Below are 20,927 nucleotides of genomic sequence, written 5' to 3'. Positions count from 1 at the left end.
AATGAACTCTGAGTACACCTTTACTTACACCTTCTTATTTTATCGTCAGTAGTTTCTTTCTATTTCTAAATAGTATGTTGTTAATACACAGTATCTAGAGATGGGACTTTGGCTTGTCATTTAAAATTTCCAGTTTTGGCCGGGTGCGGTGGCTCAAGCCTGTAATCCCAGCACTTTGGGAGGCCGAGACGGGCGGATCACAAGGTCAGGAGATCGAGACCACCCTGGCTAATACGGTGAAACCCCGTCTCTACTAAAGAATACAAAAAACTAGCCGGGCGACGAGGCGGGCGCCTGTAGTCCCAGCTACTTGGGAGGCGGAGGCAGGAGAATGGCGGGAACCCGGGAGGCGGAGCTTGCAGTGAGCTGAGATCCGGCCACCGCACTCCAGCCTGGGCGACAGAGCGAGACTCCATCTCAAAAAAAAAAAAAAAAAAAAAAAAAATTTTCCAGTTTTATTACAATATAGTCAGCCAAGGAAAGCATACCTTCATATCTTTTTATTTTTAATCACTAATATAATCATTATTCTTTATGGTCCTTGTTAGCATACTCAGCTTCAAGACTAAAGATACAGATCAGATAGGATGTAATGTGCCTACTATTATTCCAAAAGCACAATTTTCTAAAAGTATCCACAACATTTTTTTTTTTTTTGAGAAAGAGTCTTGCTCTGTTGCCCAAGCTGGAGTGCAGTGGCATAATCTCTGCTCCCTACAACCTCTGGCTCCCAAGTTCAGGCGATTCTCGTGCCTCAGCCTCCCAAGTAGCTGGGACTCCCAGCTAATTTTTGTATTTTCAGTAGAGATGTGGTTTTGCCTGTTGGCCAGGCTGGTCTCGAACTCCTGACCTCAGGTGATCCACCCGCCTCGGCCTCCCAAAGTGTTGGGATTACAGGCGTTAGCCACTGCTCACAGCCCACAACACATATTGTTTTAAACAGCAGTGAAAGCTTGTCTTAAAAAAGGGCCAAAGCGGGTACTTCCAGTATTTTAAATTTCTTGGAATGCTTTTCAAAGTAACATTATTATGTCTCCTCCCTTTTCTCACTGTATAATAGCCTAGACAGCACAGCTCAGAAAATTAACCAATTTCTCTAAGAGCATACCACAGTCAGAACTCAGAAAACCAGATTTACTGATTCCAATTCCAAGGTACTATCCATACCTGTAGTTATAGGCAATGTCTTTCTTCTCTTTAAGAAAAAAAGAAAAACTCGCATAAGCCACCTTTTTCAGGCAAAGAATTTGTTTCCAGTATGCAATAGCTGCAGTCATTTTTATTAGAAATAACAACGTGAAATAAGTGAACTGATGTGTAAATGTGTACCTAAAAGTGCTAATGCATACAAAATAATGGGTTTTTGTGCATAAAGGTTCCTAACATAACTTTACTGCACACTCAATGCACTCAATGTAAAATTACATTCAATAAGTACCTTAAGAGTCTTCACTCTGACCTTTCTAGAATGAAAATAGTTGAATTTCTCTTGCCACAAAATACATTTTAGGAAAGCATAATTTAAAGTGACTATTTAACTTTTCCTCCAAAAATTGAGTTGGTAATTATTGGGTTTGCTTTATTTTACCTCTCTTCCTCCATAATAGAGTCTTCTTTCCCAGGCATTTCTGATGTATTGTCATACATGAGTTTATGAGTTTCAATGAAGTTTTTCTGTAAGGCAGACATCTGAGCCATGATCTTCTGGCGATGTAGCCTAGCAGCTTCAGCTTTTCTTTTCGTTCTGCTTTTTCTTTATCATGAGTAATCTGGGTATTAAGAAATGACAAATTTAGGTAAGATCCACTGTTAAAAATTTATATACGCTGTTTGGATGGCAAAATTCCTTAGAATAAGATTCTGAAACTCTGATTACCCCTTACATCCTGGATTCAGTTTAATGTTTCAAAATTAGCATTACAGGCTGCATGACATCACACACTAATTATTCCTTTAGTTATTTAAATAATTTACTGTAAAAAGCTAAGAACCTTAAATATCCAATTAACTGCCTTTTATACTCAGTGCAGGTACATTAAGAAATAAAATTGGATAAAACAAAATTTCAAAATCATTTGTCAATCACTTAATCACTGACAATTTAAATAATCTTGATTTCTAACAGTTACTTCTAAATGCACTGTTAAAAATGAGAACTTTAACAACTTTTTTAACTTTAACAATATTACTGAGATACATTTGGTGCATTTTAAATTTCTATTCAAATTTACATCCAGTGTGTTTTACTTTTAGGAAGAACATGTAATAACCACAAATAGTATTATTCTAATAACATAAATATTAGAATCATCAAAACCTGATTCACTGTATTATAGAAATAACACAAATATTATTGCATTTCATTGAATCTAAGATGTACCACTATCTTATATTTCTCTAAAAAATGCTGTTGATGAAAGTCATTTATTGTGAGACATAACCCAATTTAAGTCACTAAAAATATATTAAAAGCTAATAAAATATGGTATTTCAGTTTTTTGTTTTTGAGATGGAAACGTGCTCTGTCACCCAGGCTGGAATGCAGTAGCGTGATCTTGGCTGACTACAACCTCTACCTCCAGGGTTCAAGTGGTTTTCGTGCCTCAGCCTCCTGAGCAGCTGGGACTACATGAGCATGCCACCACATTGGGCTAATTTTTGTATTTTTATTAGAGACAGGGTTTTGCCATATTGGCCAGGCTGGTCTTGAACTCCTGACCTCAAGGAATCTACCCACCTCCGCCTCCCAAAGAGCTGGGATTACAGGAGTGAGCCACACGCGCTCAGCCAAAATATGGTATTTCTAATAGAGCTCTACTATATACCAATTTCTCCTGTTTTTGCAAAATACAAAAATTATACTGCATTGTCACGTACCATTAATCCCCACAATATAGAAACATAATGAATAAAAGATGAACAGATCTCATGTACTTTATACAATAAACAGGTTTCTCCTGACAAAAAAGCAGCAGCTCCCTTACACCAGTAAAGTTCAGAGACAGAGATGAATGTCACCATTACTACAGTGTTATTACAGTGTCATACCTCATCATTTTTAACAGATTCTGATCCTGATGTGGTTGCTACAATTAAACAAGATTTTTCTCTTAATCGCTTCACTGTGTCAAACATCTGTGAAAAACAGATGAAACATTAAAAGAGTTAGTTAGACCGTTAGACTGACCAGGAACAGAAACATCCACTAATTTAATTTTGGCATCATATCTCCAAATGTCTTTCACTTAAAACTATTTCAATATATGAAGAAAAAAAGTGACTCTGTGACAAACACCTCCCCTGGTCAATGAGCAATTCAGCTGAGGAGGCCACTGGTAGCACAATCAGGTGATTCAGTAGGCTGGAGGGATGCCTCTGTTAGCTTTCAAGAGATTTGTCAGGAAACAAAATTTTTTTAATTTGAAATAACATTTTGTGCAAAACACATAAAAACAAAGACACAAAATGGTGACTACTCTTTTGGAGGCAGAGGCGGGGTAATCTCAGCACTTTGGGAGGCCAAGGAGGGTGGATCACCTGAGGTCAGGAGTTAGAGACCAGCCTGGCCAACATAGCAAAATCCTGTCTCTACTAAAAATACAAAAATTAGTCGGGCGTGGTGACCCATGCCTGTGATGCCAGCTACTTGGGAGGCTGAGGTAGGAGAATCGCTTGAACCCGGGAAATGGAGGTTGCAATGAGCTGAGATCGTGCCACTGCACTCCAGCCTAGGTGACAGAGCGAGATCCTGTCTCAAAAAAAAAAAAAAAAAAAGACAAAGATACAAAATGGAAAGTAAAATCCTCCTCTCCCTAATTGCAACAGCTCTATCAGAATATATAATTTTTATATTTACATCTATTTTCATAAAAGAGATGCTACCATACATACTGTTTCACACATCCTCTTTTCACTTAATCATTTATCTTCAGGGACATTTCTTTTTCTTTTTTTTTTAACAGAGTCTTGCTCTGTCACCCAGGCTGGAGCACAGTGGCGCGATGTTGGCTCACTGCAAGCTACGCCTCCGGGGTTCATGCCATTCTCCTGCCTCAGCCTCCTGAGTAGCTGGGACTACAGGCGCCCACCACAACGCCTGGCTAATTTTTGTATTTTTAGTAGAGACAGGGTTTCACCGTGTTAGCCAGGATGGTCTCGATCTCCTGACCTTGTGATCTACCCGCCTGGGTCTGCGCTGGGATTAAAGGCGTGAGCCATCGTACCCAGCCTATCTTCGGAGACATTTCCTCAACAGCTTACACAGAACTGCCTCATTCTTATTAACAAAGGTCATGGTTTCAGCATGAATACATTCATTAATTCATTCATTAATGCATTAATTCATTCATTTGTCAGAGTTTCACTCTGTTGTCCAGGCTGGAGTGCAGTGGCACAATCTTGGCTCACCTGCAACCTCTGTCTCCCAGGCTCATGCCATCTTCTCACCTCAGCTTCTCAAGTAGCTGGGACTAGAGGCACACACCACCATATCCTTGGCTAATTTTTATATTTTTTGTAGAGATGGAGTTTTTGCCACATTGTCCAGACTGGTCTTGAACTTCTAGGTTCAAGCAAGCCACCCACCTTGGCTTCCCAAAGTGCTGGAACTATAGGTATGAGTCACTGTGCCCAGTAAAATTTATTTATATTTTGAAGGAACCTTGGTCTCATGAGGAAAAATTTCCCAAGATGAACACTTACAACATAGCTTTAAATCGACCATCTGGATAGAGTATCTAATGTTTTTAACAGCAGATATGTATGCTTTTACATATTTTGATAATAAAATTTAGTATTCTAATTGAAAACGAATTTTCAGGACTAGATCTGCAATTCATAGCACCATCTCTATGGGATATGAACATTGAACTAAATGGTACCTCAACTGACTTTCTTAATAGTTACCTACTTTCGTTTGATTTTATATCTTAAAATAATATTGGCTAGTTTGACACAAATACTAAATATTCATAAAATCTACTTCAAGAAGAATTTTAATAATATCATTATCTTATAGTTACATCGTTACATCATGCTTAAGGACTGTTTCTAATTAAGTAGTAAAAAGAGCTGCCCTCTTATAGCTGAAAGTATAAATCAGTACCAAGATTTCCAATTGACAAGAATGTGAAAAATAACTACTCTATACATTCTAATTATCAAAACAATATTTAGTAATAAACATCAGAATATCTTAATGAATGCAATGAGTGCAGAAGCTCCATAATCCTGGTTTCATGTTGTTTTTTTTTTTTTTTTGAGACAGAGTCTCACTCTGTCGTCCAGGCTAGAGTGCAGGGGCGCGATCTTGGCTCACTGCAACTTCCACCCTCCGAGTTCAGGCAATTCTCCTGCCTCAGCCTCCTGAGTAGCTGGGATTACAGGTGCCTGCCACCATGCCCAGCTAATTTTTTTTTTTTTTTGGTAGTTTTAGTAGAAACGAGGTTTTGCCATCTTGGCCAGGCTGGTCTTGAACTACTGATCTCGTGGTCCACCCATGCTGGCCTCCCAAAGTTCTGGGATTACAGGCGTGAGCCACCGCACCCAGCCAGTTTCATGCTTCTATGTGGAGGTTTTCCATTCAAGTAACATTCCTGGCGTCTCTCTCCCCTGCTTATTTAATTCACTTGTCTCCAAAGGCAATGCTATCTACTCAATAGCTCAAGAACCAAATCCAGGAGTCATTTTTGATTTCCTTTTTTCTGAGACAGATTCTTGTTCTGTCACCCAGACTGGAGTGCAGTGGTGCGATCTCGGCTCACCGCAATCTCCACCTCCCTGGTTGAAGCGATTCTCCTGCCTCAGCCTCCCGAGTAGCTGGGACTACAGGCGTGCACCACCACGCCTGGCTAATTTTTGTATTTTTAGTAGAGATGAGGTTTCACCATGTTGGCCAGTCTGGTCTCGAACTCCTGACCTCAGGTGATCTGTCCGTCTTGGCCTCCCAAAGTGCTGGGATTAGCCACCGTGCCCAGCCTCATCTTTGATTTCTTCATTTCCTTCATCCCTCCCATCAGACTGATGAGCAAGTACTACAGATTCTATCTTCATATACCGTCAAGATATACCTTAATCGGCCAGGTGCAGTGGCTCAAGCCTGTAATCTCAGTACTTTGGGAGGCCGAGACGGGCGGATCACGAGGTCAGGAGATCGAGACCATCCTGGCTAACATGGTGAAACCCCGTCTCTACTAAAAAAAAAAATACAAAAAAATAGCTGAGCGAGGTGGCAGGCGCCTGTGGTACTCGGGAGGCCGAGGCAGGAGAATGGCGTGAACCCAGGAGGCAGAGCTTGCAGTGAGCTGAGATCATGCCACTGCACTCCAGCCTGGGCGACAGAGAGACACTCCGTCTCAAAAAAAAAAAAAAAGATACACCTTAATCAGTTCAGATTCTTACTATCTGCATCTTAGCCTAGGTCATGCTTATTTCACATCAAGATTACTGCAATAGTCTCCTAACAGTTTCCTTACTTCTATGCCTATTCCCCATAATCCATTTATTCCACAGCAGTCAACACCATCTTGTACAAATATAGATTAGGTCACTTAAAATCCGCCAGTATCTTCCCATTGTGCTAAAAAATTATCACTTTATGCTGACTTATAAGGACCTACAAGATCTGGTCCCCGGCTGCCCCTCTGACCTCACTGCCTACTTTTCCATCCCTCACCCATTATGTTCCAGCCATACTGGTCTTCTTTCTGGCCACCACAGAGCTTTTGCACTGCTGTTCCCTCTTTCTGGAGTACTCTTCCAGACTCTTCTAAGACTGACTCCATGTCATTCAGGTCTTAGCTCTAATGCCGTATTTTGAGAGAGGCCTTCCCTAATTACCCAAAGTAACCCCTTACTCATCTATTGAATTACCCTGATATTTTCTTGTTTATTTATTTGTTTAATGTCTGTCCCTCAACTACAGTATATGTTCTATGATAGTGAGCACCTTGTCTATCTTGTTCCATCTAGAAATCTATAAATGAGCATGGCACATGGTAGGTATTCAGTAAAGGTGACTAAATAATGGCAAAAAAAAAAAAAGAATAAATCTTAGCTTATTTTTAAAACTACACTAAAATATAGGAAAATAGAATTATTAACATGAAGAATCAGTGATTGTGAAAACCAGTAGTAAATGGCTACAATGGTACAACGGTTTAATTTTGGAGGCAAGCAGAGAATTCTTAAATATTTAAACCAAGATATGATCACTTTACTTTTCTAGTTTACCTGAAGTATCCACGTTATCATGTCCTTCTGGCCTTCTAACTGGGGAATTCCTTTGAGTTTTTCCAAAAGCATTTGTATATTCATGGCTGAACTTCCCAATCCTTTTTTAAAACACAAAATCACACATCATAAATAAATACATATAGTCATCTCTTGGTATCCTCAGGGAATTGGTTTCAGGACCCCTATGGACACCAAAATCCACTAATGCTCAATTCCCTTACATAAAATGGTGTAATATTTTCATGAAATCTATACACATGCTTCTGTATGCTTTAAATCATCTCTAGACTACTTATAATGTCTAACACAATGTAAATGCTATGTAAATAGTTGTTAGATAATATTGTTTTGGGAATAATGACAAGAAAAAAAATGTCTGTACATGTTCAGCACAGTGACAACCACCCTTTCCTTTTTCCCTCTGAATATTTTCAATCTGTGACTGGTTGAATCCCTAGATATGGAACCCACAGATATGGAGGGTCAATTATGTCCTCATAATTATGTACAAATTACAATTTCTAGTTACTGTTATTTACATTGATAACCAAGGTTTGCGAATCAATCCCTTAACTACATTAATTTTTCAATGAACAAATCTGCAATTATATGAAGTACTGGGTTATAATGACATGATCTACTAAATTTAAAAATGAGTTTAAGTCTCTCTCTTACATCTTTTACTGGCACTGCTAAGTGAAAGCTACCCTAAATATCTGTCTCTGGTCTTTTCTCTGCTTTACTCAACATCTAAGCAAAAGTGCTTAATGAGAAACAAAATTGCCAAAATATTGAAGTGGGGATGTCATATCCATAAACTGAATAGGTTTTTGATGTCTTCAGGGATCTAAAGAATACAGCATGTAAACAGAAAACATTTGTCTCCTATTGTTTTTATAATCAACATGCCTGGAATGTGCTTTGAAAAAACTATCTTAATCAGGTAGCATTTATTAGAAATCTAATTTAAAACTATCCTTTTCTTCCAAGTTGAATACAATGCAAAATGAATACATTATCATTCAGATTTCTACCATTTAAAATTCAGAAACATTAATATCTTATTAAGACATGTCACATGAATGCTATGGTTGACACAGCAGCAAATATTTGATAATACTGAGATAAGGAATTAAAGTAAAAAAACACCAATATATGCAACCAAAAAAAAAAAAAAACAGTGGGGAGATCATGTAGTAAAAAGACTGTAGTAAAGACTACAGTAAGGGATTTAAAAATATATTAGTATACTTGAAAATATTAGTTACAAACTAAGAATGCTAGGGAAAAAAAATTATTTCAGGGTTACTTATGTTTTAAGGACTGACAGATTAAAACTCTGTAAGATATAAACTTTCAGGTTTGACAAACTAAAACTCCTCAAGATCTAAACTTTCAATGACAAACGTGTTGAAGAGCGATACTCAAACATACTTGAAGCCTTATGATGAAAGTCAAATGTCACTTCTTCTTCAGGAGCTTTCTGAAGCTGTTGCTTCTCTTCTAGTAAACCCAATGCCAGAATATGAAAAGCCTGAAGGAGGAAAATAAGAGATCTTTAAAATTGAGCTTCTTCAGGTAAACATATTTTTAATTTAATTTTTATTTTTTTCAGAGACTGGTCTCACTCTGTCACCCAGGCTGGAGGGCAGTGGGGCAATCCTAGCTTACTACAGCCTTAAGCTCTTCGGGTCAAGTGATCCTCCTGCCTCAGCCTCCTGAGTGGCCGGGGACTAGAGGTGCACACCACCATGCACAACTAATTTTTTTTCGGGGAGCGGGAGGTAATAGACCGCGTCTCACTATGTTGGCCAGGCTGGTCTTAAACTCCTGTGCTCAAGTGATCCTCCTGCTTCAGCTTCCCGAAGTGCTGCAATTACAGGTATGGGCCACCATGCCTAGCAAGGTAAATCTATTTTAAGTAGAAGTATACAAATGAGAAAGCTGATAGGTAAAAAACACACAAAGGTTTCAGCAGTTCACATTAAGCAGTTTACAGAAAGAGAAATGATGAATACACATAAGAAAAATGTTCAACCTGGCCCAGCGCTGGTGGCTCACGCTTGTAATCCCAGCACTTTGGGAGGTCAGGGCAGGTGGATCACCTGAGGTCAGGAGTTCGTGACCAGCCTGGTCAACATGGTGAAACATCGTCTCTACTAAAAATACAAAATGAGTCGGGCATGGTAATGGGTGCTTGTAATCCCAGTTGCTTGGGAGGCTGAGGCAGGAGAATAGCTTGAACCCGGAGGCGGAAGATGCAGTGAGCCAAGATTGTGTCACTGCACTCCAGCCTACTCCAGCCTGGGTGACTAGAGTGAAACTCCATCTCAAAAAAAAAAAAAAAAAAAAGTTCAACCTCACTTAGAGAAAAATGAGTTGAAACAAGATCATCCTATTTTTCACCTATTACAGTGGCAAAAATTTTGGTGTTTAATAAAATATAGAGCTGGCATAGGTATTGGGAAGTAAGCACTTTTGACCATACTGGTGAAGGGAAAGTAAACTGGTACAACATTTTTGGAGGCCAATTTGAAAACATCTACCAAAAATGTAAAGCCATATACCAACTACTAGGAATTAGTATGACAAATACACTCCCTTAAGTATGCAAAAACATTTGTATAAGAATGTACTTTTTATTGTTCTTTGTTACAGTAAAGACCTAGAAATACCTGAATGTCTATTAATAGGAGACTACTTAAACACATTATATCCATATGATGGACTATGCAGCTATCAAGAATAAGTAGATCTATATGTGCTAATGTGCAATGATTTCCAGAATATACAAAACTTTAACAATGCTTATGTCCTATATAGCATACTGGGACTCAGTGAGAGAAATTTTAACTTGATTTCAAACATAGCTCTACAGTTTGAAATTTACTAGAGAATGTATTTATCAGTGTTATAACAAAAATTGAGGTACACATAGGGTAATGACAGCATTTAGAACCTGTAGACCAACAATACTCAAAGGAAAAGAATTAGGCAGGTATAAATAAACATGGTGTTACAACTACCATGACGTGGCATAATTAAGTAACATGTATTTATCTATAACAGTAACAAGGAAAAAGAGCTGCTTTCACATTAGCTAATTCTCCTACCTCTATGAATAATTACACTTTTATCCATTTTACTAATGAGAAAATTATTATTTGCTCCTTAAATAGGAAGTGGAGAAACCCAAGACTGAAGTCTAGACCTATCTTCAAATCTTTATTATACTGTCTCCTTATAATTCAAGTAAAATTAAAAATCATGACACAATAACAACATGTCAATTTATTAGCATAAGTACACCTGTTTTTGTTTCCATGGGTTTTATTAAACAGAAATGGTTCCCAAGAGTAAGGATGCTAAAACACAAGAACATATCACTAAAATTTGTGCTGTCTGTAAGCTATTTTTAATGACCCCCACATTTCCAGTGCTCTAGATGTGGTTCCAACTGAAGTTAGACCTGAGATCTTCTCCAGATCCCCAAGAACTCTAGGACTTGATGTAGAGAAAATATTTCAGGTAAACAAACCATTTGGAGCATTCCTTCAGTCCACAAGTTAGAATCTGTGTCTATTGCCCGCTCAAATACGGTCCTGAGAATGTACATCATGACATCACAGTTGAGAAGGTTAATCACTTTGCTGAAAGCAGGGCAGAATTCAGGAGGAGGTGGTGGTGGCAATGCTATAGGAGGTGGGGAATGGATGGGGAAAGAGACAAACAGGTACATTTTTATTTGGGTTATCCTACATACTAAATTGCAAATGTCAAAAAATAATAGGTTACATGCAAAACAACACATGCTTTTTTGCTACCTTTCCAGTACTGAAAATATCAATGTTAAGTGTAATGTAAGTACTATATCAGTCACCCAAAATGAACTACATTTGCTATCAATTTTAAATTCAGTCACTACTGATATATACCATATCTTAATATGTGAATAAGAAACAAAAAGCTCTTTGCACTTCCTTGAGCTGCCCACTCTCAAAGACCAACAAAAACAAAAAACTATATGCTTTGCTGATACAAAACCACAGAAAATAATCAAAATGAGTCAATTCAGAATCTCACTTTTTACCTTCATCTTTGTTTTCTTGTTTTCGCCTTTTCTTTTGCATATGTTCAGCCTATAAAAAAAAAATCTATCATTAAATACACTGCTTCGCAAGCATGAAACAAATGAAATACTTTAAAGCAATCAGGAAAGACCCAACCACCTATTAAAATACTTTATATACTGAAGCATGTATTCAAATGCCTCTTTGTCCTAGAAATAAAATGGTGTTCTAGAGAAAACTAATGCAAAATAGATGAGGAATATCCCTGGTCAAAAACTTAGTCTCCATTATTTTCTACTGAAAATATTTACTCAGTACCTATTATGTACAGGGTACTGTGCTATGGGCTGTAAAGTATTTACTTTATAAGGACAAAGCCAGACATTACCTTAACTTAACATGATCAAACTTAACATGATCCTTCATGGGACAAAAGGACATATGTGCCTAATAATGGGATGCAATGTATCACTTACATAGTATTCTTGCCAAAAACTGTTTTAAGTTGAATCTATTTGGTATTCTATAGAAATGCTGATGCTATGAAAGAAAGAGATGCAAAAGAATTATCTTCTAAATTAAAGGAGACTATTGGCTGGGCGAGGTGGCTCACGCCTGTAATCCCAGGATGTTGGGAGGCCAAGGTGGGTGGATCATTCGATGTCACGAGTTTGAGACCAGCCTGGATAACATGGTGAAACCCCGTCTCTACTAAAAATGCAAAAATTAGCCAAGCATGATGGCATGTGCCTGTAGTCCCAGCTACTCAGGAGGCTGAGGCAGGAGAATCACTTGAACCTAGGAGGTGGAGGCTGCAGTGAGCTGAGATCGTGCAACTACATTCCAGCCTGGACAACAGAGTGAGGCTCCGTTTCAAAAAAAAAAAAAAAAAAAAAGACTAAAGAAATATGACGATCAAATGAGGGTGTAATGATGAAGTCCATGATGCTTGATTGAATCCTCTTCCCAAGAGAGCTATTAAGGACATATGTAGTATAATCAGGAAAATCTGAATATTGCCTGTATACTAAATAACATTATTGATTCAATTTTAATTCTTGGGTGACATAATGCCCTCTATTAATAAGAACCAGCATGAAACTATAGAAAAAGAAGAAAATTTTCTGTGGAGTTAGAAAGCATAAAGCATTTAGGTTTATTTACTGAAAAGGATACTTTTTTCTACCTTGCTATGCTGGGTTTTGGAGTAATGATAAAAGTACATATTGAAGTCTTTCAATGATTCATCTTTTAGTTCATAAACTCCATGGCCTGATACACCTGGTTTCCTAAATAGATGGAATATAAAAGATGAACTGCAGTGTTCTTGAAGTATAAAATACAGACAAAATAAAACCTAAAAATTAATCTAGAGGTCAAATATACAGAAAAAAATTATGTCTCATTTAGCTTATGAAAAATTCCATTCCAATAATAAAACTAAAAACCTACATTGTGAACACAAAGCCTGATAACAGCTAAGTTGTTTTATAACAATGAAATTCCAACAAATCTGGAGAAGTTTGTTTTATACTATCTAGAAATGATACCATGCCCTATCTCTAAACCTTCTTAGAGATTTAAGAGTCTGTGATGCCTAAAGGTTGTCGGTTCAACTAAAGAACATTTCATTGACCTTAGGCACTTCACTGTCTAAGGTCATATCTAAAACAGTAGGAAGACATCATAACCTTAGTAATTTGCAAATGAAAACGTAGTACTGAATCCTTTATATAGTACTACAAGGAAGATCATTAAGGTCAAAAGGAGTACTCCATATTTGTTCTAAACATTAAATAGCTTTTGGTTTCTATCCAATCTCTAAGTCGAATATTTCAATGAACATTACTAGATCATAAGAAAAGCTATACCCTATTTTAAAAGTTATTTGAAACTAGTAATGTATCTGTAAACACAATACTGCAACAAGTAGAAATTCACTATCAGCATCGATTTTCAAATTTCAAAGATTAATACAATCAAATTTTATTTCCATTGTATATACTCAAATGAAAATATTATAAAATAGTTTTAATTCTACTAGAGAAAAATCCAAAATTAGCATATAAAATTTTATGGAATAAATGAAATCATGGGTTCAGATTAATGGGAAAGAGAGTATCAGAAAAGTTCATTTACTTACTATCTAAATAAATCATCTAATATCATAAATGAGTATTTCTTATTCACTTGCCAAAACCACTCATTTTTTTCAACAAACAGGTGCTAAGTGTCTACTGTGAGCCCCTCATTGTCACCCTTTCTAATCTATATTCCATTCTTATTCTTGGGAGTTCAGGTAAGAACTTCAGAGCTTCTACAAAGTATCCAAAGTACAAGAACAAAGATCAATCTACCTTTTAGAATAAACATAAATATTAAGCACTTACTTAAATGTGGCCACTTTGTTTATGACATTCTCTAAGCCAGTTTCATTATTTTCCTGTTGAAACAATATTTTTGTCATTTTTACCTTCATATAATGACTTCCACTTCATTGTGAAGTGAAATAAATTTTCAACTGCATCTCTGAAGTACTTTGTAAATAATTAAAAGTTCAATTTCCACTATTAAAAAATTAGGTCTAAAACCAATTATCTATGTTTTGGGAGACCAACTTCGTAGGAGATAAGATGTATGTATAAACTGCTTAAGAAAGGTTATCTAAGTTTGCTTTCATATGTGTGTACAAGTACACACATACATCTACGGCATACACACACAGTATTACCAATACTTCAAAGAAAAGAAGGTCTTCTTTATGTAGTATATTCATTACCCCCATCATTTATGTACATGCCCATGCTATACTAATCCCTAAAACCAAGGTAACAAAATTAATGAGCTCCAACTAGTAATCTATAGCAATACACATGTCTAGATGTCCTAATCTACTTTCTGCAAATATAGTAAGTTTTTTTCTGATTGACCTGATCTTTTCCTTAAACAGGGAACACTATTTTTTTACAAAGCCATTTAAAATTAAGATAAGGACCCAGTCAAACTACTATAGTAAGCTCAGATTCCTGCAGTCTTGTAAAGATAAGAAATATAAACTTCCTTAAAAATATATATACTTAGCCAGGTGCAGTGGCTCACACCATTAATCCCAGCACTTTGGGAGGCCGAGATGGGTAGATCATGAGGTCAGGAGTTCAAGGCCAGCCTGGCCGACATAGTGAAACTCCGTCTCTACTAAAAATACAAAAATTAGCCGGGCTTGGTGATGCACGCCTGCAGTCCTAGCTACTCAGGAGGCTGAGGCAGGAGAATCACTTGAACATGGGAGGCGGAGGTTACAGTTAGCCAAGATGGCAGCACTGCACTCCAGCCTGGGCAACAGATCGAGACGCCGTCTAAATATATAAATATATATATTTTTTCATATTTATTCCTTGGCCGGACGTCGTGGCTCACACCTGTAATTCCAGCACTTTGGGAGGCCAAGGCGGGTGGATCACTTGAGGTCAGGAGTTCCAGACCAGCCTGGCCAATATGGTGAAATCCCATCTCTACTAAAAATACAAAAATTAGCCAGGTGTGGTGGCACGCACCTGTAATCCCAGCTACTCGGGAGGCTGAGGCAAGAGGATCGCTTGAACCCGGGAGACGGAGGTTGCAGTGAGCCAAGATTGTGCCACTGCACTCCAGCCTGGGTGACAGAGCAAGACTTCGTCTCAAGGAAAAAAAAAAATGTATATATATTGTGTATATACACACACACACACACAAACACACATTTATATACACGCACATATACACACACACGTATACATATATCCCTATTCTACCTCTTTGGAAAGTCTTGACAGCACAGGTAAGTATAATTATTTTTTAAGAATCATTTTTCTAATTCATATTCAAATCTCAGAGGGAAAAAATATCAGACTCATAATCTGTAGGACTATTACCACAGTATCTGTATATACAAAAACACAAATACCACCTGTGGCGGTCATGGTCATGTGAATGCACTTTGCAGACATCTAATTACAGGAAGTAAATGACCACGTGCCTCAACTGCTGTGCTCTGGTGAAACCAAGGCCAAGCTTCTCACCAGTCATTCCCAGACAATGAGCAAGGCAGAGATACTCAGGCAAGCTCATTCTGGGAGACATGGGAAGCAACAGATGGAAAGGCCATTGAAGCCCAGCAGTCTGGGATGCTTCTATTTAACTTTCCTTCCCTCTTTATTTCACTGGGAATCAGGTTTGCATCAGAACCTGATGCCTCCCCTTTTCGTTCCCAGATCCATTGTCTTTAATAAAAATCTTAATGTTTTGTCACAAGATCTGCTTCTCAGAAGACCCAGATTAACACACCACCCAGTCCCAGTATCTCAGGAAGTTCCCTTTTTTCCTCTGGAGTAATCTTTATTTTAAAGTAAACAAAAAGTAAAGGAGTTTCTCCCAGAATTAAAATTTATACCACTAAAGGATGAAGGTGATTGGTTTACATCTATAAGGTAATAATATAGGACTTTTTGCCTAAAATTTTGAAGTAGTTTCCAATTAAAGAAAAAGAAAAATCTACCCCATCTTGAGGTAAACAGAGATAAAATCAAAATCAGACTTACATTCTCAGGTAAATTTTTGGCAATGGCACTGTGTGGCATAGGTTCAATGCAAAGCAAGTGAATAATTTCTCTCATTGTGACCTCTTCTTTGGTCACATTTCCCACTCCAGGTACATAACGCTCACCTAGTTCAAACAATTTAAAACAAAAAAAAGTAGAATAATTGTTTTCTATTTAAATCTCTCCCCATCAGAGGCACTTACACACAGAACATTGCATTAAATTAAGTCTGTGAGAGAGGGGCAAAAGTTATTTGAATGTGTTCTCGCATCTGAACAAGAATCTATGTTGAAAGACAGAGGCAGAAAACTGTGACCTGAAGGAGAATCCAGGCCTTGTCTTAGCTTGCTTAGACACATACACACAAACACACATACATATACATACACATATGTATACATACACACATGTATACATACACATACACATACTCACACATTATAAACAAGGCCCCTCAAATAAATTAGCATGTGTTTCTAACCCAGAACACATGGCTGATGGCATCTGAATGAGCAGTGGCCATCACTGAATAGCTTTTCTTTCAAGATCTTTCTCAATTTTGTCTCTACCTGTTATTTAACAAAGAACAAAGTGAAAACTGAAAAACAAAATACTTTAAAATGTCTTTATGTGTTAAATGACAAAACAGTAATACATATTAAGAATGACTGGTGTTGTGAAAATGCCCACAAGGTCAGATTTCCATTTTTCATCACAATAAACTGCCAAATGAAGAAAGAAAATAGCTAAAATAAGTATGAGAACTTCACTGGTGTCAATAGCATCTAATTCCCACTGCCTCAAGAAAGCTTACCATATATGGCCTTATGTCACCACTGATTTTCAACACTACAGTATCTGTACGAAGTCCTATGATATCTACAAGAGGGTTACAAAGAAACCCCTTGCCTAAGAGATTTGATGAATTCTACAAATTTGCCAAAGTAAGACTTTTTGTCAAGTGAATTCGTTTCCAACACATTCATTCCTCTTTACATTTGTAAAGCATTTTGTAATTTTCATAACTTTTCACCAAAAACAGTATCCCCTAGAATTTTAGTGCTAGAAGATACCTTGGAGATCATGTAGGTTACCTCCACATTTTACAAATCAGGAATCTGAGGCCCAAAGAATGCAACTGCATGCTCTTGAAAGCTGGTAGCAAGGCCAAGACTAGAGCTCCTGATTTTAAATCCAAATATTTTTCTGTTTCTTAATGATTTTCCACTATAGATCAGAAATATAATTTTTTAAACAAAACTGTTGACTCCTGAAAGTAACAAACGTACACTCAGGAACAGAGCAAGTATTAACTAAAAATCAAATCACAAGAGAAAAAAACAATAAATTTGGGCAAACACAATAATAGTAAAATAACAGTAGGAATAATAAAACAGTAAAAATAAAACAGCAAAATTATACTACAATATTAGAATTCTTCATATAGTACTCTAAGGACAAATGTAAAATTTCCCTTGAGTTTTCATAATTTGAAAAGTATATAATCAATTTTAAAATATTTTACACATTCTTAATTTGCCCATTTTTTCCCATCTGCTTCTAACTGGCATATTCTGGACAGGAAGAGTTAGTAGCCTGGAAGGTTTAAGTCTCACTCAGCAATAAAGGCTTACTACCCTTTCTGCTGAAACATGTAGCTAGTCTAGCAACTAGCTCTCTGACAAACAATAAGTAAAAATGAACCCATGTTTACAGACTTACGTAACTGCTAGAATCCCCAGCTAAAGAACTATTCAAACCAAACAGTGTTTGGTGCAGTAAAGTAAATAACAAAAGCCAGAATGAGATCAAGAACAAGATGATAGCCAGGCGCAGTGGCTCACGCCTGTAATCCCAGCACTTTAGGAGGCCAAGGCAGGTGGATCATCAGGTCAGGAGTTCAAGACCAGCCTGGCCAATATGGTGAACTCTTGTCTCTACTTAAAAAAAAAAAAAAAAAAAAAAAAGGTACAAATATTGGCCAGGCATAGTGGCACATGCCTGTGGTCCCAGCTACCCAGGATGCTGAGGCAGAAGAATCGCTTGAATCCAGGAGGCGGAGGTTGCAGTGAGTTGAGATCGCACGACTGCACTCCAGTCTGGGCAACAGAGCGAGACTTTGTCTCAAAAAAACAAAAAAAAAAAGAACAAAATGATGGTAATGAATGTACCATCTGGTAAAATCAACACAGACTATGACATAGCATATATTTGTATTTAATAGGTTAGAATGTAGTGTTTCCGCACTGATTATTTATATTAATCTCAACTGAATTATAAGACACATTTCTATGGGTCAATGTCATAACTTGATAGACATGATTTCTGGCAAAGAACACTCTTTTTCTTTTCTCTAAGTAAACTTAACAAAGCTAAGTATGACCAATATTTGCACAAAATTATTAAACAGAATGACACAATGAAAATACATTTTACTTAGACCTATAATATATATAAAAATTTTAGCACTAAATGACCTCCAAATTAGTCAAAACATTTACAAATCAGGTACTGAAAATAAAATGTAAAATCTGTACTTTTGCAAAGGTGATTTTCTAAGTGCAGTATTTGAATAAGGAGTAAAATGATCAATTATAGTTCATATAAATGGTCTCTCTAAAAAGTAACCCATGTTCTATTTCAAAACATTGTGTTTTAATCTTACCCACAATATAGATGAGGACCTGAAGCATTTCTTCTATTAGTGTATTACATTGTTTAATCAAATCCTATAGAATCGAAAAACAGTAAATTAGTTATGCAAGAACCAAAAACCTCCATAAAACATGCATTTCTGGATGAGACTCATGGTCTATCCAGTCTAGTATTTTTTAACCAGTCTAGTATTTCTGTGTGTGTGTGTGTGTGCACAGCACAAATAGTTACAATCATTCCCTTTTTTGACATCAAATTCAACAATACCTGGCATATAATTGCCAAATACTGTCATCATTTTCATTATCATTATCGCCCACATAGTCATAACTCAGCACACTAATGCTAATCTTCAACTCTTCCTCTATTATTTGCTGCCTTCTTACCTGGGTTAGTGAGAAAGTGCCCTCAAATAGACTCCCAACAGTTATATGGTGAGAGTATCCTTCTCTAACACATCCCTCATTTAAACACTATTAAATCAGATACTGATTTTCACTAAGTATAAAACAACTAAAAATTAGCTCTGCATTTTATATCCTATTCATGTTAGCCCTTTGCAAGTAACTTCTATTATTTTCATTTAAAAAATTTTTTTGGCCAGGTGCAGTGGCATGTGCCACTGCTTCCGGCTATCCTAGAGTTCTTTAATTCTTGAATTTGAGTTAGAAATTGTATATGAATTGTATAGAATTGTATAGCCAGGCATGGTGGTACACGCCTGTAATCCCAGCACTTTGGGAGGCCAAGGAATGCGGATCACAAGGTCAGGACTTTGAGACCAGCCTGACCAACATCGTGAAACCTTGTCTCTACTAAAAATAGAAAAATTAGCTGGGTGTGGTGGCGCGCGCCTCTAATCCCAGCTACTCAGTAGGCTGAGGCAGGAGAATCACTTGAACCCAGGAGGTGGAGGTTGCAGTGAGCCAAGATCGAGCCACTGCACTCCAGCCTGGGTGACAGAGTGAGACTCCATCTCAAAAAAAAATTATATATGTACTTATTATTTTTCCAAAGAAATTTTACTAGCAGGAGTAACTTCTAATTTCAAAGAATAAAATAATGGATTTCATGAATTCAAAGTAGTTAAGGGCTACTTTATAGGTTGGTACTTCAAATGTTCAAACAATAAAGATGTGGTCAGGCATGGTGGCTCACGCCTATAATCCCAGCAATTCGAGAGGCCAGGGCAAGCAGATCACTTGAGCTCAGGAGTTTGAGACCAGCCTGGTCAACATGGTGAAACCTCAACTCCACTAAAAATACAAAAAATTGGCCAGATGCAGTGGGGTTCACACCTGTAATCCCAGCACTCTGGAAGGCTGAGGCAGGTGGATCACGAGGTCAGGAGTTCGAGACCAGCCTGGCCAACATGGTGAAACCCCGTCTCTACTAAAATACAAACATTAGCTGGGCATGGTGGTGCATGCCTGTAATCCCAGCGACTGGGGAGGCTGAGGCAGGAGAATGGCTTGAACTCAGGAGCTGGAGGTTGCAGTTAGCTGATTGTGCCACTGCACTCCAGCCTGGGTGACAGAGCAAGATTCCATCACAAAAAGAAAAAGAAAAAAAAAAGAAAAAATGAGTTGGGCATGGTGGCTCATCCCTGTAGGCCCAGCTACTCAGGAAGCTGAGGCAAGAAAATCACTAGAATGGGAGGCAAAGGTTGCTTTGAGACAAGATTGCGCCACTGCACTCCAGCCTGGGTGACAGAGTGAGACTCTGTCTCAAAAACGAATAATAAATAAATAAAATAAAATTTGTATATTACCTCTGAGACAACAAAGATAGAAAATACCAATGTCATTATAGATGTACATACTGCAAGAGAGAGCTTAAATAGGACTTTTTGCTGAGAGCAATTTGACAATATGTATTAAGAGCCTTAAGAAAAATATGTTGTTGGCCAGGCACAGTGGCTCACACCTGTAATCCCAGCACTTTGAGAGGCCAAGGCAGGTGGATCACCCGAGGTCAGAAGTTCGAGACCAGCCTGGCCAACATGGAGAAACCTATCTCTACTAAAAATACAAAATTAGCTGGGCGTGGTGGTGCATGCCTGTAATCCCAGCTATTCGGGAGGCTGAGGCAAGAGAATCGCTTGAACCTGGCGGGGGCAGAAGTTGTGGTGAGCCAAGATCGCGCCATTGCATTCCAGCCTGGGCAACAAGATCAAAACTCCATCTCAAAAAAAAAAAAAGAAAGAAAACGTGTCGTTTTATCTACCAAATCCACTTCTAAAAATGTGTCTTAACAAAACAGAGAAGTATTTAAATACTGAGCTACAAATGTTTATAAGACCAACCAACTAGGAAGACCTCTTCAGTAATAGACTTCAAAGTATAATGCATCATATAGTGCAATCCTATATAGTTATCAAAATTGATATAAT

At 37.5% G+C, this 20,927-nt stretch overlaps 1 protein-coding gene across 1 annotated transcript in view; it reads right to left on the bottom strand.

The window, feature by feature from the left end:
* The window catches only part of UBR1 (ubiquitin protein ligase E3 component n-recognin 1), a 182,526-nt gene that overhangs the window by 68,789 nt on the left and 92,810 nt on the right, over positions 1-20,927 (bottom strand). The window contains 11 exon segments of the mRNA XM_017858436.1: positions 1,589-1,742; positions 1,745-1,769; positions 3,049-3,135; positions 7,231-7,331; positions 8,668-8,767; positions 10,772-10,926; positions 11,324-11,372; positions 12,490-12,592; positions 13,694-13,746; positions 15,881-16,005; positions 18,546-18,609. Coding sequence (XP_017713925.1) covers positions 1,589-1,742; positions 1,745-1,769; positions 3,049-3,135; positions 7,231-7,331; positions 8,668-8,767; positions 10,772-10,926; positions 11,324-11,372; positions 12,490-12,592; positions 13,694-13,746; positions 15,881-16,005; positions 18,546-18,609 — 1,016 coding nt within the window.

The sequence above is a fragment of the Rhinopithecus bieti genome, unplaced genomic scaffold (genome assembly GCF_001698545.2).
Source record: "Rhinopithecus bieti isolate Rb0 unplaced genomic scaffold, ASM169854v2 scaffold_495, whole genome shotgun sequence".
In the NCBI taxonomy this organism is placed as follows: domain Eukaryota; kingdom Metazoa; phylum Chordata; class Mammalia; order Primates; family Cercopithecidae; genus Rhinopithecus; species Rhinopithecus bieti.
This window is presented reverse-complemented; position numbering and strand designations above follow the sequence as displayed.